The sequence below is a fragment of the Pongo pygmaeus genome, chromosome 7 (assembly GCF_028885625.2).
Source record: "Pongo pygmaeus isolate AG05252 chromosome 7, NHGRI_mPonPyg2-v2.0_pri, whole genome shotgun sequence".
Taxonomy (NCBI): Eukaryota; Metazoa; Chordata; class Mammalia; order Primates; family Hominidae; genus Pongo; species Pongo pygmaeus.
The window spans coordinates 154373270-154390721 of NC_072380.2; the positions used below are offsets into that span (position 1 = coordinate 154373270).

General features: G+C 56.2%; 1 protein-coding gene across 9 annotated transcripts in view; it reads right to left on the bottom strand.

Moving 5' to 3' along the window:
- LOC129042357 (maestro heat-like repeat family member 5) overlaps positions 1-17452 on the bottom strand; it is a 78885-nt gene that overhangs the window by 31065 nt on the left and 30368 nt on the right. For 4 of the 9 annotated variants that reach the window (XM_054498246.2, XM_054498245.2, XM_054498243.2 and 1 more), the window contains 13 exons: positions 16065-16172; positions 15637-15753; positions 14932-15051; positions 14342-14488; positions 13494-13616; positions 13121-13200; positions 11738-11873; positions 9862-9957; positions 8558-8662; positions 6762-6897; positions 6305-6471; positions 2597-2746; positions 1610-1764 (listed from right to left, as the gene is read on the bottom strand). In XM_054498246.2, the coding sequence (XP_054354221.2) occupies positions 1610-1764; positions 2597-2746; positions 6305-6471; positions 6762-6897; positions 8558-8662; positions 9862-9957; positions 11738-11873; positions 13121-13200; positions 13494-13616; positions 14342-14488; positions 14932-15051; positions 15637-15753; positions 16065-16172 (1640 nt within the window). Of the gene's footprint in view, positions 1-1609; positions 1765-2596; positions 2747-6304; positions 6472-6752; positions 6898-8557; positions 8663-9861; positions 9958-11737; positions 11874-13120; positions 13201-13493; positions 13617-14341; positions 14489-14931; positions 15052-15636; positions 15754-16064; positions 16173-17452 lie in introns of all 9 variants that reach the window. The other 5 variants (XM_054498244.2, XM_054498250.2, XM_054498248.2 and 2 more) reach the window with 2 other exon arrangements.

The window sequence follows — 17452 nt, forward strand, 5'->3', positions numbered from 1 at the left end:
ACAATCTTTTGGGAAAGGAAGAGTCCATTAATGCTAAAAACGTCATTGTTGTCTTATTTTGAAGAACTTGCCAGACACCCGAACCTTCAACAGCCACCACCCTGACCAGTCAGCAGTCCTCACCACCCACCAGCAAGAGGATCCTGACTTGCTGAAGGCTCAGATGATCATTAGCAATTTTTAGAACTAAAGCATTTTTAAATTAAGGTAAGTACATTGTTCTTTGAAAAGACATAATGCTATTGCCTACTGAATAGACCACAGTATAGTATAAACAGAACTCTTATGTGCACTGGGAAACACGGAGGCACACGTGACTGCTCTATTGTGGTGGCCTGGAACCGAACCCGTAATATCCTGAGATATGCCGGTATCTCAAACTCTACACCCTGACAACAGAAAATACACCTGCTTCTTGAGTGCCAATGGGACATTCACAAAAAGCATTTAAAAGATTAGTAAATTCCATAAGGTAAAAACTTTACAGACAACACTCTCCAACCACAGTGCAGTAAAACTAGAAATTATTCACAGAACCACAAATGCGCTTCCACATGGAAATTAGACATCTTCCTGGAAACAACTCTTGGGCTCTGGGAGCTTATGACACCCCTGTTCTGGTGGCTTCTAAGTGTTCAGTGAAATGGGAGCAAGGCCAGCAGCTGGGGCCAGGGACCTGTGTGTGTGCAGGAGTCACTGTCTCACTGCCAGGTGCACCCCAGGCTGGAAGGAGGGTGACATTGAGGACAGGTGAGGGGGAGTAAGAGGGGTGCAGGGCAGTGCACGGTGGGTCCTGGGGACAAGGCTCACTGGGTCTGGAGCTGTAAAGGTGGGAGTGCCTGAAGCTGGTGATGGTCACACCAAGGGATGGCCGGGGGAGTGGGTGGCTGCGGGGGATGGAAGACAAGGTCCTTGGGAGGGAGGAGATCCAGGCCTGGAGAAATCAGGGTGAGGGGAAGACAGGGAAATCCCCCAGGAGTCAGGCACGGGGAGTGAGCTGAGGGGTGTCCCTGACTGGAGCGAGGGGCCATCCAGGACAGGTGCGTGGTAGGTAGGTGGCAGGGGGTATGGACTGAGGACCTGGGAAGCAGAGCTGGGACTTTGGGAAGGGCCATGAGCGGTGACAAGGATCCTAGCCCATCTCCAGGCCCAGGGGTCTGAGGGCTGTGAGAGAAAAGCCAGCCCCACCTGAGAGGGCTTTGATGGCCTCTGGCGGACGTAGTGGGGTGGTCTGTAGAGGGGCAGGAAGGACAATAGAGTGTCTGTAGATTAGAAGAGACAGAGGGGTTTGCTGCTGGGCGGCGAGGCTTCAGTGTGGGCTGGGGTCTTGCCAGGAGCACCCAGGGTCCTGCGGCCTCTCCATCGGGTGACAGAGTGGCCCGGCTGGGGCAGGTGTTTCATGTGGAGCCAGGACAGGAGACAGTGAGCAGTGCCTCCCCTGTGGCCGCCCAGGAGGTGTGCAATGATGAACAGATGTGGGCTCCCTCCAAGCACCCAGCCCTATAGAGGTCCTTGTGGGCCATGACGGGGGCAGACAGGAGGGCAGAGGTCACCACTCCTGCCTGGGGAGAGGACGGGGAGTGGGCACTGAGGGTAGAGGGGCAGGCACCTGTCCAAGGGGATGGAGATGTCCAGGAAGGTGGCCACCAGCTCGCGGGTGTGGCTCCGGGCCAGCAGGGTGATGGCATGCAGGGTCTTTTCCTTGGCTTGGGGGATGCGGACAGAGCACAGGCGGAGGCGGATGGCTTGGGCCATGCTGGAAACCTATGCAGAGAGGGAGAGGTCTGGCAGGGAGGCCCAGCCCTGCCCTGGGAGCCTGAAGGCAGAGGGAGGTCTCATCCTGATGAGCATGGAGCCCCTTCAGATATGGCCCTGTCCTGAGCTGTCTGGGTGGGGGGCACAGCCCTACCCTGGCTGCTTGGTCTGAAGAGAAGTCCCAGTCTTGGGGGGGGGACAGGTCCTGCCATGTTCTGCATGGCATTTGAGGTCTTTGTATGCTGTCCACACTGCCCAGGCCGACACTGGAAGGTCCAGGCCCCCTGCCTCCCAACTCATTCCTAAACATGGCACTTTGCACATGCGGTGCCCTGTGCCTGGGGCACCCTGCCTTCTCCTTGGGGTCTCTCCTGCTCATCCCTAATGCCCAGTGCCAGTCTCCCTGTCTGAGCTCGCCCACTTGCAGGACTTGGCACTGGGCATCCTCTCTCTGGGGTGCACCGCTCACCTCCCTGGGGGGTCCTCCTCCGCCACATCATATCCCCATACGCTGTCCAGGCAACATCTGCCTGTGTGTCCGTCTTCCCCGAGACCTCAAGCTCCTTGAGGGGCTGGTCTGTGCTGTCCCCTTCCTTTCCCACCATTCCCACATTACGGCACACAGCGGCTGCTCAGACCCCACAGTCACCACCCAGGACCCAGGGGACTTGCTTGGGCCATCCATTCATTCATTTGCTCACTCAAAACCATCAGACTAGTTGCTTCCTAGGGTGGGATCTGTGTCTCCCCCATCAGGCTCAAGGACCTGAGCCCTGGATGCTGACCTCTGGGCCCGCCCTCCACCCCCTGGCCCTTCCTGGCTCAGCCCCAGCGCCGTCACCATCTCCAGCTTGGCCCCATGCTCCTGGATGGCTGTGAGCAGCATCTCGGAGGCCGCCTGCACGCGGAAGGGGTTGGTGGAGCCCAGGCCATCGATGGCCGTCCAGATGAGGTCATTCAACTCTGCCAGTGTGAGCTGCTGCATGATTTCCTGTACAGCGCGGGTGGAGAGAGGCCATCACCTTGGGCCCCCTGGGCCTGGGCATCCACCTCCCCACTTCTGCTTTTACCCTTCTCCTTTGTCCCAGGATCTCCCAAGTCTCTGAGCATATCTGGCCTCCTAAGCCCCACTCCTCCGGGTTCCAAGCACCTGCCAGTGATTTGCAGTCTAGACTTGCGCACGTCCACATCTGTCAGAGCCAACCATGGCCTGGGGTCTTTCCCACACTCACACTCCGTGCTTGTCTCAGGACTGGGTGGCCGGGCCAGCCTCCCTTCTCCCCTCCTCTGCTGTCCTCTGCCCATAGGGCTTCCTCATCTGCCAGCCTCAGCCCCGTGGGGTGTCCCCCTGCCAGGCTCCAGTCCTCCTTATGAGCATTTATCAAAGAGAAAGTAACTTCCTGGCTGTGAAGGAGCTTTGAGGTCACCTGGGCCAACCCCCAGTCCCAGAAGGGGGCGTGGGCTGCCGTCAGCCTCGGAGCAGGTCAGGGTGGGTGCAGCCAGGACCCAGCTCCTGTCCCAGGACAGGCAGCACTGTCCCGGGACCCTGACACCCTCTGTCCATCTCCTCCCAGGAGTGGATTTAAAGGTCCAGGAAGGTGGGTCTCGCGTCCGCAAGCGGCCGTGAGCTCAGGGGTAAGGAAGGGGCTCTAGAGAAATGCAAGATGATGGGTGTGACCCCCCCCCCCCCATAGCCTCAGACTACAGCCTCCTGGAGGGGGGACCAGGCCTCAGTCACTGCTGCAAAGGTAGAACTTTCTGGAAAGACTTTAGGCATTGTGCAACTAGCTATACACAGCTATTTATATTTCAATTTAAGTACAATTAAAAATTCAGTTCTGCAGTAGCACTAGCCACATTTCAAGTGCTCCATGGCTCCCCGTGGCCAGTGGCTACCTTGGGTAGCACAGAGATAGAACACACCCATCCTCCCAGAGGGTTCTCTGCACAGTGGGGACACACAGCATTGAACCGAAGGAAGTTAGAAGCTGAAGGAGGGATAGGAGAGCAGCCTCACAGAAAATTAGGGTGTTTGCAAGGATGTCAGGATGGCAAAATGCTTCTTTGCATGTTAGGATATTTGTTGGCGTGTGCCTGCAAACTTAGAAACTTAGGACGTTTCTAAGTATATTAGAACATCAAATTAAGTGTTAAATAATGGATGTTAGAATATTTATTAGAATCTTTTAATTCTAAAATTTTGGTACAGTGTTTGTGAGAATGTTAGAGTATTAGCACAATGGTTAGAATGTTAAAATAATTTTAGTGGAAGATTTGTGGTAAGAACTTTTTTAAAAGAATATTATGTTATTATACATCTGGCTAGAATATTTGTTAGATGATTAAAATCATTTGCTAGAATGTTAACCTTCTGCTTAAATCTAGCATTTAGAATGTTTGTGAAGAAATTCAACTTGGAATGGTGGTTAGATTCTCAGAATACTACAATCTCAGGATTGGTAAAGACTTTGGAGCCATCTTCCTTCAATCAAGGGCAGGAATAAATGTGAAATGAAGGTGGCAGTGATGGTAGAAGTGGTGGTGGTGGTGATAACGATGGTGGTGCAGGGTCATAGTAATGCAGATGGTGATGGTGGTTGTAGTCATGGTGATGTGGTGGTGGTGGCAATGGTGGTTATGGTGATGGTGGTGATAATGGTGGTGGTGACAGTGATAGTGATCATGATGGTGGTGATGGTGATGGTGGTGATAGTGATGGTGGTGGTGATGGTGGTGATAATGTTGGTGGTGGTGACAGTGATAGTGATCATGATGGTGGTGATGGTGATGGTGGTGATGGTGATGGTGGTGATGGTGGTGGTGGTGATGATGGTGATGTTGATGATGCTTATGGTGATAGTGATGGTGGTGGTGATGGTGGTGATAATGTTGGTGGTGACAGTGATCATGATGGTGGTGATGATGATTGCAGTGATCATGATGGTGGTGATGGTGATGGTGGTGATAGTGATGGTGGTGGTGATGGTGGTGATAATGTTGGTGGTGGTGACAGTGATAGTGATCATGATGGTGGTGATGGTGATGGTGGTGATGGTGATGGTGGTGATGGTGATGGTGGTGGTGATGTTGGTGGTGGTGACAGTGATCATGATGGTGGTGATGATTGCAGTGATCATGATGGTGGTGATGATGTTGGTGGTGATGACTGTGGGGGCAGTGATGGTACTAATGGTGGTGGTGGTGATGATAGTGATGTTGATGATGCTTATGGTGATAGTGATGGTGGTGGTGATGGTGGTGATAATGTTGGTGGTGGTGACAGTGATAGTGATCATGATGGTGGTGATGGTGATGGTGGTGATGGTGATGGTGGTGATGGTGATGGTGGTGGTGATGTTGGTGGTGGTGACAGTGATCATGATGGTGGTGATGATTGCAGTGATCATGATGGTGGTGATGATGTTGGTGGTGATGACTGTGGGGGCAGTGATGGTACTAATGGTGGTGGTGGTGATGATAGTGATGTTGATGATGCTTATGGTGATAGTGATGGTGGTGGTGATGGTGGTGATAATGTTGGTGGTGACAGTGATCATGATGGTGGTGATGATGATTGCAGTGATCAGGATGGTGGTGATGATGTTGGTGGTGATGGGGTGGTGATGGTAGTAATGGTGATGATGGAGATGGTGGTGGTGGCGGTGATGGTGGTGGTAGTGATGATGGTGATAGTGATGTTGGTGGTGGTGGCTGTGATGGTGATGATGGTGGTGATGATGGTGGTGGTTGTGACAGTGACAGTGATCATGATGGTGGTGATAATGCTGGTGGTGATGATGACAGTGGGGGTGGTGATAAAGATGTCATGTATCCAAGACCACATGAGGAGTTAGGGGCAAACTTGGGACCAGAACCCAGGCCCAAAGTGTCTGTTCTCCAGCTGGAACCTTCTCAGCCCTGTGGTTCTACGATGGTTCTATGATTAGCAGACCCTCCCATCCTCTCCTTTCTACTGCTCCTGTCTGTCTGGGGAGAGCCAGAGCTGGACACCCACGGTCTGTGTGCAGGGACCACATGGAGTGAAGCAGCTGTCCCTTCAGTGAAACTCTTCCTTCCCGGCCCTGCCTCTGCCTTCAGGGCAGGTTCTGTAGGGTAAACTGCAGCCAAGTAAGGTATTTTTCCTTCTGAACACAGACAGTGAGTTGGCCCTAGGGCTTTAGGTTTTCCACACTGTGCCTCAGCACACCAGTGGCTTGCAACAGTTGCTGAGGGCACGGGTTCTGGAGTAGCTGGGGCTGGATCAAATTCCAGTGGGGCACTGACCAGCCCTGTGCCATCATTTCTTCATCATTTGGTTCAATTCCGTTTATAAAACTTGAGGAAGGGATGTGGTAATGTCTGTGAAGCCCTTGGCATAGGTAATAAGTAGGCATCTAATGTGTGCTGGCCCCCCTGTGTGCTGGCTCCACCTCAACAACATGAGAGTGAGCGAGCGAGTGAGCGCATTTACATACCACTCCCCACTCCCCAGATATGTGGTGTGCTCTGGTCACGCCCCTGCCCTGCCCTCCACTCTAAGGACTTTGACCTTGATGACTTGGGAGCCGCAGAGCTGGAAGATGTGGTTCTTTGCCATCTCCTGGGGGCCCAGGGGAGTGGCCTTCTGGTCTCTGCTGTTCCAGAGTGGGGCTCCGTCCGAATGGGCCTGGGAGAGCTCCTTGGGGGCCTGTGATTCTGCCTGCAAAGCTTCAACTGCTGGCCAGGGACAGGGTGGGTAAGGGCAGGGTGAAGGTGGTCTTGGGGTCTAGTTTGGGCCAGGGCAGGGTTAGGGTAGTCATTTGTAATCAGGGTCAGGCCTGTGCCCAGTTTGGGGACTGGGATCAGAGTGGTGGGGGTCAGGGTGAGGCCATTACAGGGTTATGGCTCAGATCCGGGTTGGGTTTGGGGGTAAATTTGGGGCAAGGTTGAGGTCAGGGGTGCGGGTGTGGGTATGCCAGAGGTTGCAGCTGGGGTGGAAGTTGGTGCTCAGAACTCACAGAACTCACTTTTGTGGCGCATCAAGAGCTGGTAGAGATGGCTTGCCCCTTCCAGGCTGCAGTGCTGGGTGGCCCTGTCTGGGTCCTGGCACAGCATCCCCAGTATGCCCACCAGTTGCCCAATCCTTTTGAAGTTCTCTTTTGGCTGTGTTGAGAGTACAGGAATCACTGATGGCAGACCCTCCCTTCAGAGCCCTGCCACACACTCACCCAGCATGGCCTACATCAGAGATGACCCCTCCAACGGTGTGGCAGGGCCAGGACTAGGGGCTGGGCAAAACATTCAGCAATCAAGAAAAGTAATATTTTAGGTGGCTGGGTGCAGTGGCTCACGCCTATAATCCCAGCACTTTGGGAGGCCGAGGCAGGCGGATCACGAGGTCAGGAGATCGAGACCATCCTGGCTAACATGGTGAAACCCTGACTCTACTAAAAATACCAAAAATTAGCTGGGTGTGGTGGCGGGCACCTGTAGTCCCAGCTACTCGGGAGGCTGAGGCAGGAGAATGGCGTGAACCTGGGAGGTGGGGGTTGCAGTGAGCTGAAATCGGGCCACTGCACTCCAGCCTGGGCGACAGAGTGAGACTCTGTCTCAAAAAAAAAAAAAAAAAAAAAGAAAAGTAATATTTTAATGCAGTATTTAGAAAAATCAGAATAAGTGCAAAAAACTCTGTGATGAGCAAAATCTCAAAACTGTAAGTAAAGTCAGGATCTGACCCTGGTTTTGCATGTCACCTCACCTGTCCTACCCACATCCTAGTCCTGGTTTAATAAAACTTTATTTACAAAAGCAGGTGGTCAGCCCATGGGCCATAGCTTGCCAAATTGAGTTTTGAAAACATGAATCATCTTGATTACAGAATTTTTTGTTTCTGCGGTAAGTTTTGTGCGCAAGGTGAGTATCTTGCTTGCCTTACCCTGGTCCAGTCCTGTGATGTTGAAATGGATTTTGAGTAAATTGAAGCCACTTTAATTGTCCACCTCCTCCTAGGGGTGCAGGGTCTTTCCCTTGGCAGAACAGTCCCCCCTCCTTTCAGCACTTCTGCCTCCTGCCCTCATTACACCAGGCAGCCACCAGGCATTAGGGCAAGGAACTAATTTTCCCATCCCCCTGAGTATGTCTAGGGAGTTAATGCGGGTTTAATGCGGGTTTGGGCTCATACTCGCGGAAGCGCACTCTCTGACCATATGCTGATGCAACTCAAGGGCAGTAGCGACAAATAAGGGCTGTAAGCCATGTCATGATAGGGGCTGCACTGGCGGAAGGGTGGTGGGGTGGCCACTCCATGCAGCAAGGAACCCCTAATCAGGCGCAGGGCCGTACAGTTTACCAGCCTTCTCACAGCCTCCACCCCATCTGAGCCCCACCATATCGCTCTAGGGAGGGGTCATTTCCATTTACTTTACAGGTGAAAAGCTGGGGCTCGTTGAGGAGAAACACCTGTACAAGGCCTCAGGTGCATAGACAGGTGCCTAGCTCCAGGGTCAGGGGTCAGGGGTCAGGGAGACCTGCCTTCAGATCCCAGCTGTGAGGCCTCGGGCAGGTCCTGCCCCTCCCTGCCTGTTCCCTCAGTTGCAAGGAGGCAGATTGCCTGGGCCGCCAGTCAATGTGGAGCCCGGCTGCGCTGTCGGGTACTCAGGGATCCACTCTGTCCTGGAGGCAGGTGTCCAGGGGGCCTTGAACCCTATGAACCCTGGCAGGATCTGGGAGGAGGGCGGCTCTGGCTGGGCCCTTGCGATCCAGGGCAGGAGGCCCAGTCGGCAGAGCGGGTGCGGGGCGTGGGACCGGCGAACCGCGTACTCACGTCCAAGTAGCCATTGTGGTTCAGGAATTTGAGGAGGATCATGCAGCTGTGCACAGCCCGCTGCCGCTCATGCGCCTTCTCCGACGCCAGCCAGATGTACAGGTGCTGCGGGGCGGTCAGGGTCGGGGAGAGGATTCTGCGGGGCCCTTGGCTCAGGCCCCGCCCACCACCGGCTCAGACCCCGCCCACTCGGCCCAGGCCCCGCCCACTCCGGCTTTGCCCCCTCTCTAAGGCTCCATCCATCCTCGGCTAGGCTCTGCCTGCTGCACTTACAAAGGCATCTGGAGACTGGTACGTCAGATAGTTTTTAAGCCAAATCTGAGCTCTTTATTAAGGTGGTATATGATTAGAAATATAATTAGTGGCTCTGAAGTAGGATGAGGGTACATGGTATTTGGAGATTCTGTGACCCAGTGGTGTCCCAGAAACACATCTGTGACTTCCCCAAGACGCGCTGGGCTCCTCTGCACTGCTCACCTTTGCCCTGCGTGCCCTCTGCCTGCTGGGCCCCACCCTTCCCTTCTCTGCCTGTGGCTGCTAGTCCTCAGCCAGGGCTGCGAGAAGTCCCGTTGGGCTTGACCTCTGAGCCAGAGCCAGCCTCCCCTCCCTGGGCCTCCGCCTGCACCGGGACTGTCATTGCCTGCTCTGGTCTCCCTCCTGACAAGGTGAGGGAGGGCAGGCGGGAGTGGGGGCAGCGGGTTTGGGAGACCCTTCAGGGGACACTGCAGGGGAAGTTCTCTAGGAGGGGAGGGTGGGACCCTCATCAGCCCTCTTTCTTTCTTTCTTTTTTTTTTTTTGAGACAGAGTTTCTCTCTTTTGCCCGGGCTGGAGTGAAGTGGTGAGATCTCGGCTCACTGCAACCTCTATCCCCCGGGTTCCAGCAATTCTCCTGCCTCAGCCTCCTGAGTAGCTGGGATTATAGGTGCCCACCACCATGCCTGACTAATTTTTTTTTTTTTGGTATTTTTAGTAGAGATGGGGTTTTACCATGTTGGCCAGGCTGGTCTCGAACTCCTGACCTCAAGTGGTCCACCCGCCTTGGCCTCCCAAAGTGTTGAGATTACAGGCGTGCACCGTGCCTGGCCCATCAGCCCTCTTTCTACAAGGCCACCTGCTGTCTCTCCCTCCCCAGTGCCCCAAACCACTGTGATCCCTAAGTGCCGGTGGCCCTCACCCCTCCCGGTTCCTGGACCACTCGAAGCCCCCAGGTCCCGCCCTGTCTCCTCTGGGATGCCCTCCTTTGGAGTCTGGCCATAGGCTGAGGACCCCTCGGCCCCAGCCGGCTGGCCTCCCCGCAGCCTCACCGACAGTAGGAAATGCAGCTCCTCGGCGGTGGGGTTCTGCATGATGAGGCTTTGCAGCATGAGGTCCAGCGCCTCCGTGGTCCTGCTGTACAGGCTCTGTGTAGAGACAAGGGTGGTCAGGCAGTGCCACGCCCAGGTGGACGCAGAGCCTGAGGAGCGCCTACTTCCTGCATGTGCCGGGCTGCTCACCACTGGGGCTCGCCACCGTGCCTGCGAGGGGGCCGCCATGGCCCCCATTTGGCAGATGTGGGGACTAGGTGGGGAGGCCGCTGGTGATCACCCAAGGGCACAGGTGTCTCCGTGGCCCGGACGAGTTCATTCCTAGCAGGGCTAGCTTCACAGGAGGGTGCCCTGAGTGGTCCCAGGGTCCCGGGCTGAAAAGGGCCCTGCGCTGGGTGAATGCTCTGGAGGTTCTTAGGTTTGAAGCAGGGGCTGGCGTCTTCATTTTGCCCAGGCCCTGCCAATGATGCAGTGGGCTGAGTTCTGGGTCTTACATGCCATGCTCCTAATCTTCACTGCTTTGCTTGCTGGGTATGTTTAGAGAGGGAGAGGACCAGAGAAATGCCCCCAGCTACCCTCCCTTCCAGGGCCCATCAGGAGCAGAGCCCTGGGGCTCTGGTCACTCACTAGGTGCCCTGGGGAGACTTACTTTGCCTCTCTGAGCTTACTTTCCTCACCTGAGAATGGCATGAAGCCAGCCCCACCTGCCAGAGTGGAGGCAGGCAGGCGATTGGAGTCAACAGGAACCCCAGCTCAGTGCTCCCAGCTCCCAGCGCCGGACCCCCAGACACCAGGTGGCACTCCCTGGGTGAGCCAGCCTCAGTGTCACCGTGTCATCAGGTAACGGGATCACTCTGAACTGCGGTGGGATTGGGGTGTGGCCAGGGGCCACCGTTCTGGAGGGCTGTGTTGCCCTGGGCCCAGGACACCCTTGTTCTCTCACCACCCCACCCTAAGCGTCTGTCTAGTTCCAGCCTGGACTCAGCCTTGGGGGACAGGGTCGGGTTTCAAACCCTGCCTCTCCCACCAGACAGCCTCATTTCTCTGAGCATTTCTTTACTCTGGGGCCGCTGCTGGGAAGGTGAGATAACTGATCTAGGGCCGGGCACCTAGCAGGGGCTCAGTTAACACTGGCTCTGGCCACAGACTGAGGACTGCAGACACGCTAGAAGCCAGGCACGGTGACTGTGCCCAGGAGCCACACATGTACCCGGTGGTGGCCATGAGCAATGGCAGGTGTCTCTCTGCAGGGGCGGCTTTTACTGAACAGAACCCAGGAAGGGGTAGGCACTGGCCAAGTGCTGAGAGCAATCCTGGAGTTCCTTTCCCCAGCCTCCTGGGGTGGCAGGGTGGGCTGGGCACAGCCTGGGCACGGCACCACCTCTGAGTAGCTGTGTGGTAAGACTGAGCCCACCCTGCAGGGAAGGTGACTCACTCCAGGTGTTGCAGGGACCCCTACAAGGTTGGGGAACTCATCTCCCTCCTCTCTGCTTCCCTTGGGCTGCTGGGGAGCTCGGCGAAAACTCAGATGTGACCCTGCCACATAGCATGGCGGCCAAGGCCTGCAGGGCTGGGCAGCACAGGCTTGCCAGCCTCTTCCCGCTGGCTCTCAGGGCCGGCAGGGAGGGAGGGAGGCTACACGCGCCACTGTTTACAGGGCGCTCCTCCACGCCACTGCTCACCCAGTGTCTCAGTTCAGTTGCCAAGTGTTAAGTACCATTGGCCATGTTAGTATCACCCCCATTTTACAGGTGGGCAAACACACTGCGGCATATAGCACGCAGCAAACCTGTAGGTGGTCAGAGCAGTGAAGAACTGCCCCGGGTCCCCAGCCCTGGTGCATCCAGCCTGACTGCTCCCAAGCCATAGGCCACACCTGGATGTTGGGAGGCTCCAGAAAGAGGCAGGTGTGCTTCTCCAGGGCATCCAGCAGCGGCAGGGCAAACACGCTGCGGAAGCAGGTGGACAGGAGCTGAGACTTCCTTTCCAAGTCTATGGGAGGCCTCAGCTTGCTGTAGGGAAGACAGAGGGCCATTAGCATGGGGCTGGGGCCTGGGGAGGTCCCTGAGTGGTGTCTGCCTTCATCCCTGCAGACTTCTGGCCTTCGGCTGTTCACAGAGACTCTTGTGCACACATCTGCCTCCCTGGCCCACCTGCCTCTGCAGGGCCTTGAGCTGGGGCATCCTGGCCAGGTGATGTCCTGGTCCATCTCTCCTCTCAGTCCCTGGCTTTAAATGCCATCCTGATGCTGTCTAAGGAGCATCTCCATCTTGACGCATTCCCCCAGGGTAGCTGCACCCGCAGCCCGCCCCATCACAGTGGACTGTCCTCCTTGTTGCTTGGGCGAAGCCTCAGCACCTTCTCCATTCTTTTCCCTCCCTTGAAAGCTGCTTCCAGCCCTCCAGCAGCTCCTGATAGCTCTACCATCACAATTTATTCGACATTTAAGGACTTCTTACTCTTAATTAGACCACTTGTTACTTTTCTCCTGGATTATTCTAGGGGGTCCTGACTGGTCCCCCATTTTTTCTTGGAAGCTCCATCTACTCCCCACACTGGATCCAGACATTCCTTCTCAAGTGTGACTCCCCCAACGCCCCACCTCGCTCAGGCAAGAGCCAGTGCCCTGCAGTAGCCTGGACGACCTTCCCCGTGGCTCCCGGGGCCCTCATGCATTCCAGCCCTGCCACCCTGGCCCCCTGCGGGTCCTCCAGCAACCCTGCTGCGCACCAGCCTCAGGGCCTTTGCACCTGCTGTCCCTTCAGCTGGAAACTGCAGGGCTACTCTCTCACCCTTTCAGGTCTTTGCCCAAAAGTCCCCTTTCAGGGCCAACTAACCCAGCCTCAGGCTGTATCCTGGAGCCTAGAAGAGCATGGGGCCAGTGGTGGGTGCCCAGCCCACCAATATTCAGTTAATCAATTCTCCTTGCAGAGTCTCCTGTAGCCCTCAACCCGTGAGGATCTTACCTCCCCTCCACCTCGCTCCCCCAGCCCCATCTGCCTTCAGGCAGCAGTGTCAGCTGTCGCTGAGATGTGTGGTTTGCTCACGGTCTGTCCCCATCCACCAAATGTCAGCTCTTAGAGAACAGGGATGTTCCCTGCTGTCCCACAGCTGGGTCCTCAGACCCTAGAATGGTGCCTGGCACACAGAATGGTGCTCCATTTCTGACCTCTCCACCTTGCTGCCTGCCAGCTCCAAACCCGAGTGGAGAGGCTGCTGCATGGCACTGAGGAAGCCCTGTGTGAGGCGGGGGGCCTACCAGAGGCTGGACGCGATGTGCATGGCCTGCTGGCGACTCCGCGTGCACAGAGTGTCCTGGGGCTCCTTCTCCATCAAAACCTGCAAGTCCCAGGTGGCACCAAGCCGCTCAGGCCTGGCCAGTCCCACTTCCGACACCAGGTCTCCCCACCCTGGGAAGATCTCATTGCCTGGCCTCCTCCAGAGCTGCAGGATTATGCTCCAGCCCTTCACCCGCCCAGAGAGGCCTCTGTGAGCTGCCCCACCAGGAGGCCAGAGCACCAGAGCAAAGCCACTGGAGTCAGGTTAGGACATGCCCTAGAAACCCACCCCACTCCTTCCGCAGGGGGTAAACTGAGGGAGGCTGCCCGCCTCGCTCAGGGCCTGGAACGCACCATCAGACACTGGAGGAGCTCGGAGGTCTGGGAGAACTCATAGCTGTGGGCGCCCTCACTCCGGCTCACCGCACCCATCAGCATCAGGGTGGCTGTGAGGAAGCTCTGCTTCAGGGTCTCATCCTGGAACGGGGGACAGGGTCAGGGCCCAGGGCGCGGGAGTGTGCAGTGGGAGCAAGAGCGTGAGGCTGTGATCCAAGGGGCAGCAAGGTCATGGCTGAAAGGGGACAGCAGAGACCACCCACCGGGGCCGCACCTGGGGGGCTTCTTAAGGGTTGGGGCTGCATGGTTTTGTTTAAAACTGTAATTGGCAACGTTTAAACACTGGGAGAGTGCGTGTAAGTCTCTTGAGATGTGGCAACCCCATGCCCCAGGGCCACAGCAGCGGCAACCTGGGGCAGTGATGTGGCTACTTTGGGATGGGGGCAGCCCTGCGGGGCCCCTCACAGTGACCTGGGCTGGAGGCCCCTGGTGTGGAGTGTGGAGTCAGGGGCTTGTCATCAAGGCATGATGGATGTCAGCCTGGCCTCTCCATACCCATGTCCCCCACCCCCAAAGTGAAAACCCAGGGTTTGCTTTAAGAGGAGAAGTGAGGGTAGAGGCATCATGAAGCCCAGAGAACTTTCGGTGGGATGGACGGACGAAACCTGGGGCCACCAGGAAGCTGGGCCTGGTTCCTCATGATTCCGGGGTTGGGTGGGGCATGGGGGTGGGCTCCAAGGCCCTGGAAGGTCCTGGAGTTCTCCGCTCTGAGAGGCTGGTGGGGCAGCTCTGGGCTGGGGTCCAGGACTCGGTCTTGGTGGGAAGGGGCAGGTGTTGGGATGTTGCAGGGGCAGCCAGGGGCCTACCCAAGAGCTGTAGTGGAAGTAGAAGACCATCCTGGACACGATGTTGTCCACCCACGGGAGGATGTGGGCCCGGGCTTTGGCCGCCACCTGGCCGTATGCCAGGAGGATGGTGCTGCTGGCCCATTTCCAGCGCAGGTCCTCCGAGTTCTGGCCGAGGGGTGGCAGGCAGGTGAGGAGTGTCAGCACCCCACCCTACCCTCCTCTGGGGAGCTGTGGAGGTGATTGCCCAGCTCTAGCAGGGCCCTGGGGGCAGGTGTCTGTCCTGAGGGGCAGTGGGCCTCCATGGCCCTCAGTCAGAAAACAGGGGGACTGGGACTGGCTATTTGGGGGATGGCTTGGGCCTTGTTAGGGCCACGGTTTGGGTAGGGTGTTAGGGTGGGGTGTATGTGGGGCGCTCGTCTCTGCTGGAGCTGGCTGGAGTCCAGGACCCTTGCCTTCCCCTCCTTGTGGAGGCCCCTCCCACACCCCCCTGAACGGGGTGGGTGAAAGGGACAGTGTCCTGGGAGTCCCCAGAGGCTGGCCTTCACAGAGGGTGGGGGGTCTTGCTGTCACAGCCCCCTGCTGGTCTCTGAGGACCCCTGAGCCAGTACCTTTGGGGAGGAGCTGTGGAGACTCCATCTGACAGGCCTGCTCCGGCCAAACTGGTCCAGGACGGCCCAGACGTCATCCAGGTGGCGGGTGGCCGCCAGCCCCAAGGTCAGAGCCATGCCCTGTGGGTCGGGGATCAGGGTCACTCATCGGGGGCCCCAAAGTCCAGGACCAGACCCGGCTCCTCCCCTGGCAGGAGTGAAAACTGAGGGGGAATGGGACCCCCAGAGGGGGTTGGGGCTCATCCAGGGCCCCAGGGCAGCCAGCACCCACCCCACTCTGTCAGGACCCGTGACCAAGCCCATGCCAGGGGACACACGGCTTATGGGGTCTGGTGTGGGGAGTGAGGGGCGCAGGGGGCAGAGGTGAATCCCTGGAGGCCCATTATCCCTCACTGCCAGCTATGAGCAGGCTGTGCCGGAGTGGGAACGAGGAGATGTGTTTAAGATGGAGGAGGAGGGCTACGCCGCGGCTGAGATCACGGCTGTAACTGGGGTCAGGGGCTAGCCTGTGATCAGCGTCAAGGCTCAACTGTAGACCAAGGTCAGAACTTAGTCTGTGACCAGGGTCAGGGGTTGGGGTGAGAACAGGGAGAAAAAGGCTCAGGCTGTGGTCAGGATTAGGGCATGGTGTGAGACCAGCCGTCAGGCTCAGCCTGTGATCAGGGTCAGGTGGTGGTGGGGACAGGGTGGGGCCTGGGTCCTCACCTCCCTCTGCTTGGGCCACTGGTGGGATGTTTCCAGGAGGGCTTGCAGGTGTCTCCTGACCGTGGCACCGTTTTTTTCAGCTTGAAGGATTAGCCCATAGTAGGTGAACAGGAAGGCCTGTGGGAGGGGCAGCATCTTGTCCTGTGCTTGACCCCCCCAGGTGGCCTGCCACCTCCTCTGAGCAGCTGCCACTGACCACGCTCGCTTGGCCTCCCTTGCCCCTGCAGCCACCGCAACACCTGGCTTTGGACTGTCCAAGCCTCTGCCTGTGGCTGCAGCGGATGCAGCTCAAGTCCTGCTGTCCAGGCCCTGCCCCTGCCTCAAGTCCACCAGCTTCTTTCTAGGGCCCTGGGTGTCCTATGGACAGAGCCCCTGGGGCTGTGTAGGGGGCAGGTAGGGGCTGCTCCTGGAGGCAGGGTGGGGCTCACCTTCTCAGGGGACTGCTCCTGTTGGGTCCAGCTGGGTGTGGTGAGTGTCCACAGCAGCTCCTTGGACCACACATCCGTGCTCAGGAATGGGACTGACTTGATGGCCATCTGTCAGCAGAGGGGCATGGGGGGCTGGAGTCATCTGTCCCTCTACCTGAGAGCAGGGCCTGGGATTCTAGCTGCCCTGGCCCAAGCTGGCCACCCTGAAACCTGATTCCATCACCGCCTTGTCCCTCCCCTCTTTCGAGTCCCCAGCGCCCAGCTGTCTTCTTTGTTCTATGGTTCTCAGGGACAGGGAACTCATTCCCGAAGATTCTTTCTGTGGAGCTGCTCAAGGTGAGGCTGGAAAACCAGGAGGCTGGAGAGTGGATCCTGACTGTGTCCCGGGCACCACCCAGGAGTCTCCAACATAGCAGATGATTAGTGAGTGTCAGCTGAAGGTGGCCCCTCTGCGGTGGGTGCCAGGAGGGCAGGGCCTTGTCTGGTTATTCACAGCTGGATCTCCAGCACCCTGCATGGTACCCGGCACACAGCAGATAGGCCATTAATTTTATAAATCAATGAATGAGAAATAAATGAATGAATGAACTGTCCCTTCAAAATATAAGGTCCTGAAAGTTCTGTTCCTAACATCACGTGATTTTATAACGATGACTGCAATATTTCTCAATTTCAAGTGTTCCCAGATTCTGTGATTCAATATTTCCAAAGTTTTTGATCCCAAGATTCTTTGGGGGTGGGTGATAACCCCCAAAATTATGGTCCCAAACCCAAAAACCGTAAAAGCAAAGATTGATAAATGTGAAGATAAACATTTAAAAAAGCTAGTTCAGCAAAATTACTATAAATTAAGTGGAAAGATGAAGCAAAGTTTTGTTTTGATCTTTGTTGCTGCCTATTGCCAAGGATTAACATCAGAGATCAACAACCCGCACTTTATAAATCGATAAGAAGATGACAAACAAGACATTGTAAAATGATGAAGGGATACATGCCTGGTGAAGACACTGTAAACTCAACCTCGCTAATACTTAAGGAACGAAAACTAATGTAACATTTTGACTAAGCCTGGCAAACAGTCAAACGCTGACTATCAGCAAGGAAGTGTCCTTTGGTGGGAGGCTGATTGGATCTGCATTTTTGGAAGGTTTTTTCAATCTCAATTAAAAGGCAATGTCAATATCAAAGTTGAAAATATACAGAATTTCCCCAAGTGACCCCATTTCTAGAAGTTTATCCTAAAGGAATACTAAATGTGTGATGCTGTGAGCATGAGGGGACATCTTGTGGGGCAGAAGACATAGGTGGGACCGTTTGCATCCTCCTTGGGGTTGATCCCTTGGTCCCTGGAATGGAAATCCGCCCTCCACTTATGGCAGAAGCTGGAT